The 8,787-nt window shown below is 34.8% G+C and overlaps 1 protein-coding gene across 1 annotated transcript; it reads left to right on the top strand.

The window, feature by feature from the left end:
- The first annotated feature begins 853 nt into the window (after nucleotides 1–853).
- Nucleotides 854–7,897, top strand: LOC110466127 (bone morphogenetic protein 2-like). Its single transcript, XM_021522459.1, has 2 exons — nucleotides 854–1,516; nucleotides 5,229–7,897. Exons 1-2 carry the CDS (start codon nucleotides 1,165–1,167, stop codon nucleotides 6,107–6,109), a joined length of 1,233 nt encoding a protein of 410 aa, XP_021378134.1. The 5' UTR covers nucleotides 854–1,164; the 3' UTR covers nucleotides 6,110–7,897.
- The last annotated feature ends 890 nt before the right edge of the window (nucleotides 7,898–8,787 follow it).

Raw genomic sequence — 8,787 nt, 5'->3', positions numbered from 1 at the left:
TAAGTAATTTATACTTAGCATACTTTTGCATGTTTATTCTATTATGTATTCTATGCCGAGAGAACAGGGCATCTTAACTCCTATCAAACATACTATAAATATTCTACATTATCCTTTCTGTACCAATGGATTCCTCGTATTTTTTATAAGTATATTAAATTAACAGAAGAGTAGATACATATGTAACAACTAAAACTAGTGTTTTCCGACGCAAGTGGAGTGGGTGCATAACATAAAGGTTGTATATAATTCTAACCTACGAACAAATACAAAGTGTGTGTACATTTTGTAAAGATGTTTGTCCATTGACGATATATCTATTGACTAATTAAACAGTTAATTGAGTGGTCTCATTTAAAGGTTTCTTAGATGACACACACACCCTTTAATTCAGGGCCATAAATAATTCCTATCCAAGCGTTAACTGTCACACATTTAATGATCATTGCGATATTTTGTTATTTTGTAAAGTTATAAATAGTTAATTTGGTGGTTTTATCTATAGATAGTTTCAGATTAGTTTGTTAAAACAACGATAAGGTTTACGTGTTATTCTAACAACACCGTCAAGATATTGTTTTAATTTCCAACCATTAGATTAACTCTACACAATGCTAACCTCCGGTACAAATGTTCCATAGTGTCACTGTGTGATATGTGTGTGTGCATTCATCAAACGCTGTCAAAACAAGTGCCGGCTACAACAGTAGCGCTATATATACATAGCTACGACACATTCCTCGTGTTGCTTCGCCGACGAGTTTTTGTGAATGAGTGTAACGTCATAGCCAATGAATACACAGAAGACGAATACGCCTAAGTTAGGTATGGCTTTACGTGTAACATAAACAGAAGCACATGTACGTGAAGGTTCTCATTCACTGTTCATGGGCGGGGCTTCCAGGCATCTGATGCCGTGACAGTTCAGGCGTACACACCCCCTTATATATATAATCATTTGAGTTCACTCAGCACTGTAATACATATACGGTGGAGTTCTAATTCGGAGTTTGCGATCTAGTTTTTGGCTTTTCACAAGCTATTTATTATGAACAGAAGACAACTATACACAGTGGGAATTAACAGGTACTGCCGCAGATTACTGAAGACATCTAAACCTTCTGTAAGGAGAAAGATACTAACAGAATTTTGTTGTGACACGCTATGATATTATATGTTGTAAGTAGAACCGTGGTTTTAACGGTCCTGCTCGTAGCTTTACACTTAACTATTGTTGACTGCAAACCAGCATTGTCAGCTTCCCAACAGGTATCCGAAGCTGAGAAAGAAATAGACATATCAAACCTTCGGATCGAAGCGTTTAAACAAAGTATATTGGAACAGATAGGGGATTCCTTGCCATCAAATGTCTCAAATGTAACACATAGTATAGAAACCAAACGGCAAAAAATACGTGAATTCAGGGATTATCTCCGAAGTAAAAACGATATGCAGCACATACCTGACAAAGAAGAAATGGAGTCAGAATCGAAGCGAGTACGGCGAACTTATAAAGGTAAGGTAGAATTTACTATCATTTTGTACTTTCACTTTCTACTTAATTAGTATGTGAGCAGCTGATATGTACAACAGACAGAGCAATATTATATTGTATTGCTGTCGATCTGGACTGGAGTATTGGTAAATAATCCAAATATTTTATCCTTCAGCGTTGCTCCGTACGAGTGCGATTTCTTTCGTACACTTATTAGGTTATAAAATTATAGTACTGTTGACATATTCAACCGATTTAGTGCTTTTTACTGTGCAAGAATAAATTGTTGTTCGGCTTGAAGTCTAAACACGGGATGATGTGGCAATAAAACGAAGAAGTACTCAAACAAGAGTTCATGATTCTTGACAGCCATAACAATAGTCTGAGAGGGGAAATTATATAGACATAACATGATGAAAGCATTCCATATTCAATTCAACCGAGGTGATTATGATGGAAATGCATCATAACGATATAGGGTTACAGATACCATCTCTAGCCTAGTAAGCCTAGCAGGATATGCACCAGTACGGATCAATGCATATGGGATCTCATTCAGTAATATATATTATAAAATCTTTGCTTAATCGGCAATATTGCTTCATTTTTAGCCGAAGAGCGAGTATCTTTCCTTTCACTTGGATCGATCACGTAGATTTTGAGGCACCTTGCTTATGTTTTACTACTTTAGTTCCTACTTTCAAATTACATCCTTCAATCGTCTTGTTATAAACTTGTTTAAAAGTATTATAGTTTTATCAAGAGGTTTAACGTATGCTGAAGACATCCCGGATACCGCATTACCTCTCTTCTATAAAAGCATTACCATTGCATAACATTGTCAACACAAGTGCACACGAATCTCAGTGAAAACGCTATCCTTAGTCTCAACCGCCGACCTACACAGGTGTAAGAATGCTAGTTTGCACCTGCCGTACACCGTGCAGACGCTATATTTCGTTAATCTGAACACATATGTAAATTTTCGAACAAATTTGCAGCGCAGGCGTTACTTATAGCATTATGTCTGAATCTCTATGTATTATGGAGGACATATAACTGGACGTATATTGGAAAGTCAATCATTATTAATAAGGATTTATTAGTGGTTGAACTATTTCAAACATTTGTGATATGCGCATGACGTCGCTTATCGCTCCAGAATGTCATATAGGTGTAGATAATACGGCCTAGCCTTCATTTGTAAATGCATGCCTGCGTTTAAAGTGAATTTTAATCGCTAGTTACCTGGCAAGACTTTATACACAAATATGAACGTAGAATACTGAGTGAATTCGAGCATATCCATTCCACGCGCGAAAACCTTGTCAACACGTGGACCCGCCACAAAACCACTTTAATCTCCATATATATACATATATTTAACTTTGACTTATCATTTTATATTAATAGGACGGGATGCCATCGAGAAGCGAGTGGTCTTATGGCTCTAATCTCTTTTTAAATGAATCTCAGTACAGTCGCTTAAGTTCACTTTCCATTAATCAGTCGTGCGTGGTAAGTCGTCCGTCCGGCGTACAATCTCGGGAATAGCTATGGATAATCCCATCTGTTTATTTCCTAATAAAATATAGGAAGCATTCCAGAGGCAGGTGTCCCGTCATATTGATACATAATGCTGAATGAATTTATACAGATTGCATTAGTTCATTGGCTGTTGTATTAACAGTGTGACAAAAAACGATGGCCTACCATTAAAGTTATAAAATATAGCCTTTAAACGTAAAACATGTTAAAGGTTCATGATAAAGAATTTCCCCACGTATTCTCTTCGATTGACTCACGACATTGTTGTTCAATGGATAATGGGTTCACTAACTCTCTATTTTAGATCACTATCAAGAATGTCGACTATGAACGTTTGTCAGCCGCTTCTATGGGAATCTCATTGATAAAACAGTTTCAAAAACATTCGCTTGCAGGTCTACATTGTAATTATGTCATAATAGTCTAAATAATAAAAAATAGTGAAAACATTTATTAATGTTTATCAATTTAAGCGTAGCCTAATTATCAAACTAAAAAGTTAACCTCTTGATATATATATTTGCACCCAACAGATCTTGTTTTGATTTTTAATTGATGAAAACGCAACTCTTACAACAAAAGAGTAAAGTTGAAATAATACTGGGAAAAAAATATTTGATTTGATATTGATAAAAATATTTCCTGTAATGTTTGTATCAGCGATTTTCGCCCTGTATACGTGACCTGTGTGTGTGTGGAGTGTTGCCTACTGATTCTCAAAGGTTCTTTAATTCTCCCTACCTTCACCTGAGCTAACAGTGAAAACATATTAACAAGTTTTAGGTCTATCGATCATTGATGTGTTGTAAACATTGAATATACCTCAGCTATAAATAGAACGTTTTATACAAACACGGGTAATTGAAATAACGGCTAAATACCGACCACTTAAGCAAGCTAGACGGAGGACGTTTTCCTCCGGTTGCTAGATGCAAACAGAAAACAAAAAAAGGGGTATTTAAGGTTAAATAACTCATCACATTTATAATATTGGTCAGCGCATACGGTTTACTCAGTTGCTTTATAGTGATACAAAGAGCGAGCATAGAAAGAGTGTTGCCAGACAAAAACCTATAATACTTTAACAACGAACGTTTTGTTTGTGCTACAGTAACCTATCCAATTATGTTGATGGTTTACCTAGGTGTCAAACCTCGGTCCTATAAATGGATAGAAATCCGATTCTAAGGAGAGACATACATCTGTGTACAGTTCACCATTCACCAGTTATCATTTATCATGTCTTGTTAACATTTATCCGCTTTTCTATGTATGCGTATATATTTATATAAATACATAACTTACATGAGTGTAAGCTAACTTCGTGCGGATCACAGAAACTGTTGTAACTAAGGACAGAGATTATAGGAATATATTTTGTCTGTTGATAGACATATATAGGCTCTTAATCTTATCATTCAATGGCCGAGATGAGATCAGTAGAACGGATCTAGGTCTAAATTTTAGCAGGATTGTGGTGGAATGCTATAGAAATACTTTGCCGATATGCGTCTTCAATCAAGCTGATAAAGCCCTATTTAAGGTAAAAAAAATCTGTATTAAAAAAGAAGATCTCAATTATTTTATAAAACGGGATACAGTCAACGTTGTGCTATAAACAAGAATATTTGACGTTAAATATTAATGAATATAAAATTTAAATGAAAAAAACCACCTTTTATTAGTGTATTATGTATGTAATATGTTAATGATTTGACTAGGATATAGGTTAATGATGTCCCTAAGAAATAAAGAGCACCTTATAGATATGAAATAATTCATATCAAAATGAGTCTATCATCTTCTTTAACTTCTTATGTAGATATCTTTGCGTCCGGTCATAGGGAAATAGTGATATTGATAAAGAAACTGAGATTTAATCACAGGTATTTCTGCCGTGAATAAAGACACCAACGAGTCATACACTATTGTTATCATGATTGCAACGACTTATGATTGGATAAGAAGTCTTTCACATTTTGCTCATTAAGTATTTCTCAACAAACTGATTAAGCTTAACATTGAATCAGTTTCATCGAACAAAACAACACCTTTATGTAATGTTTGCGATGACAAGTTGTGAGGATTATCGGTATATCGACAGCACACACGGTACATTCATACTGTGCTATTTGATTGTATAAGTATCTAACTAATAACTCTATCTCATCTTTGTGTGTTACAGGTGACTACAAACAACAGAGATCAAATCCAACTGACCTGGAAGGACCTGTTTTGTTCTACAATATTCAAGAAACGCTCCCGAAGGACATATACAGGGAACTAGTTGTATTTTCTGCAACTTTACAGTTATTTAAAAAACAAACAAATACTTCTGCCTCCAATAAAACACAACAGTCATTAATGAATATCAAAGTGTTTAACGTAGAGCGGAACGAGAACCTTAATTTAGTGAAAGGAAAACAAATTTCCTCAAAGACAATTGATGTTTCCATATCTGGATGGGAGGCTTTCGACATATCAGCAGCGACACAGAACTGGATAGATAATCCACAGTCAAACCACGGATTATTGCTATCTTCAGACACCCACAACATCACACAAATCGTCTCTTTCGCCGAGGACACGTTAATGCTAAAACGTTTACATAACCATTATGACGAAGGTAGAGATGTACATTTACCGAAACATTCATCAGACTATTTCATCCCACTACTGAAGTTAGATGCAGAGGAACGCCCGATTCTCAAACGCGTCAAACGCCAAGCTGGCCGCCGGGATTGTACACAGGGTGATGGAGAGGACAGATGCTGTAGGTTTAGGACTCAAATCAATTTTCGTGACATCGGCTGGAATTGGGTAATAGCTCCAACAGATTATGAAGCTTTTCACTGCGAAGGAACTTGTCCGGACCGATTTAAAATGGCAAACACTTTTACAGGGATCAAATCAACTCTTCATAAAATGGACCCTTCCCGTTTCTCGGCACCATGTTGCATACCATCGTCATTCAAACCCCTGACAATCCTCCACGAAGATGCGTACAACAATTTAGTGTTTACAGACTTTGCCGATATGGTTGTTCAAGACTGCAAATGTGCTTGAAAAGATTGTTACCAATGACAACCCTTCTCGTCAACTCGTTACGGCGAGAGACTGCATTATTTCATTTTATTTCTTTTTTTCGTCGCTGTGATATGTCGAATGATAGCATTGTTTTATGCGAAATTCAATATAAATCCTTGTATTTCGGATAGTCCCGTTAAGTTCTAAATACATGGAGGAAATATCATAACTGAAGACAATTGTATGTGCGACACAGTTTTTTTATAAGATTACGGAGAGACTATTGAATTCATGAAATGGATGTAAATGTAATTTAATAGATGAAAGAATGTCAGGTTAATATATCCGATCGGAGTTCATTGGTAACTGAAGAGTAATTTTATGAATGAGTTTAATCAACCCATGAACGTTAAGGTGACTGTGTATCAGGACTCGGAAACTTTGAAAAAACACTATTTAGACCTGAAGGTGAACTAAGGTAGCTTTTACAAATGTTCGTTTTATTATAACTGTGTGTGAAAGATGTCTGTGTACTTGTGCATGTGAAAAGGCCATTTACTTTCAACCAATACTCGAAGTGGCTAGTTGGGACCAATTATTGTTTATTGTTAGATGTATATAACTTGCTTAATTTATTTATGAACTACTGTGATTTAAATCATACTGTTATATAAATATATATCCCTCAGTCATTATGAAGATATCATCTTCATGCCGAAGGTAAGATTTGTCTCACAAAGCCTACTTTGTCAAGTAATTTGGATGGAAATTACTTTTTACCACTTATACCGATCTTGCATTTAATTATATTTCTGCCAAATTTCATTAATTATGTTCAGCTCGATTCTTTTAACATTTTGTTGTCTCAACGGACAACAATTTGATAAAGAGAAAACATATTGTCAGTTTTTAAATAGGGTTATTGTTAACCAGAACAATTCTGATACCAGTGACAGCGATTTTATTTAACATTTTGTCGCAAATCACATCAGTTAAAACACAATGACTACATTGTGATATGTGCTTTTATGTGCAGAGGATATACTGTATACAAAATAGCTTCGGTGTTATATGTAATATAAGCTATCAATATTTTTACAATCGAATTTACGGGACTGCCAGTACGGAAAACGTATCTAATTTTACCTGTTAACCGGACAAATAAACCCATTAGTTTAATAAACAATGCAACATGTCTAAATATTCGTTTATATAATCCGATACCTGTATGTAACAGAATATAAACAGGGTTCAAATTTATATATTTCTATATCAATTGGAGATGTATCATACGAAAACCTGCTCGTCCCGAATGAAAACATTGGTCCCGATAGTGTTCGGTTTAGATTCATTGTGCTATTGTTTGTGGTAGTTTGTCAGGCGCGGGTATACGTAAATGCAATAGATTTTAATTTATGTCACAAGTATCTAGCCAATGTTACTGTTGTTGTCTTCAAACAATGGTTTGTATTTAATGCATATATTGATACCATATATTTTTGGAATTCTGTGTTTGTGATACGTAGATATCAATAGGATTTTTCGACAGTCTCATTGTGAAGAATGAGCATAATTGTCTATGATTATAAAACATAAAGGATTCATTGTTGGTTTCGTTGCCATTCTTGTTGTTGTAAGGACTGTTCTATGAACGCTGAATATGGAAAAGGACCCAAGGATTTTGAAACTTTTTGTTAATGCCAAATCACAGTGTTATCGTAGATACTGTTTGAGTACCTACAATGTTGTTGTTAACTGCCACATTCAAAGAAACTTTTGAAATCCTTGGCCAGAATATGTCCTTCTTTGTTATTATTAAAACTGTTTAACGCATACACAGTGTTTTGTAATTTGTTGAATTTCTTTTGAAAGGTACGACATTCAACACCATTGGCATATGAACACAAACGTTATTGTAGAAATGAATCACCTTTATCCTACCTCGAAGAATCAACATTATTCAAAAGTTGCCAGTCTTCTTTAGCTAAATGTTTAAAAAGATTCCACAAAAGATAACGCATCAACTTTTTGTGACAACAAAAGGTAAAGTTCTTCACTTTTAATAAGACTATATTGGTTCGGATATTGAAAATCATCTTGCCGAATATCGTTAACATTTACCCTCTGAGCAAGATCCCCGGTACATCATCACATACTGGGTGATCAGAGATGTGCGAGCATGACTTTTAAAAGGATATTTATTAGTCTCCTTAGCTCATTTAAAGACGACACGTGAATTCTAGGTATGTTTTGTAATAAATAAATCAGGATTGTTGTACACTAGTTCATTTGTTTGGTTACGAAAGGTCGGATTGTTTGGTAATGAATCTATAATTAAGATTTCCTCGTTTCTCGCTGTTATGTTTGGTGTATTGAAGAATGTCGTATGAACCTTAACGTTATTCAAAGTGAAAGGCTGAACGATAAAATATGGAACTCAATTCAATTGGCTGAACGATACAATATGTAATTCAATGTAAATGGTTGAACCATAAATTATGGAATTCAATTTGATTGGCTGAATGATAAAATATATAACTTAATGAGAATGGCTGAACGGTAAAATATGAAATTCAATTTAATTATCTAAACGATAAAATATGTCCTTCAATGTAAATGCCTGAACAATAAAATATGGAATTCAGTTTAGTTGGCTGAACGATAAAATATGTAATTCAATGTAATTGGCTGTATCATTATACACTGTATATGTAATC

This window comes from Mizuhopecten yessoensis, unplaced genomic scaffold (genome assembly GCF_002113885.1).
Source record: "Mizuhopecten yessoensis strain PY_sf001 unplaced genomic scaffold, ASM211388v2 scaffold11117, whole genome shotgun sequence".
NCBI classification, from domain to species: domain Eukaryota; kingdom Metazoa; phylum Mollusca; class Bivalvia; order Pectinida; family Pectinidae; genus Mizuhopecten; species Mizuhopecten yessoensis.
The sequence above is the reverse complement of the archived record's forward strand: the minus strand, read 5'-3'. Positions and strand labels throughout refer to the sequence as shown.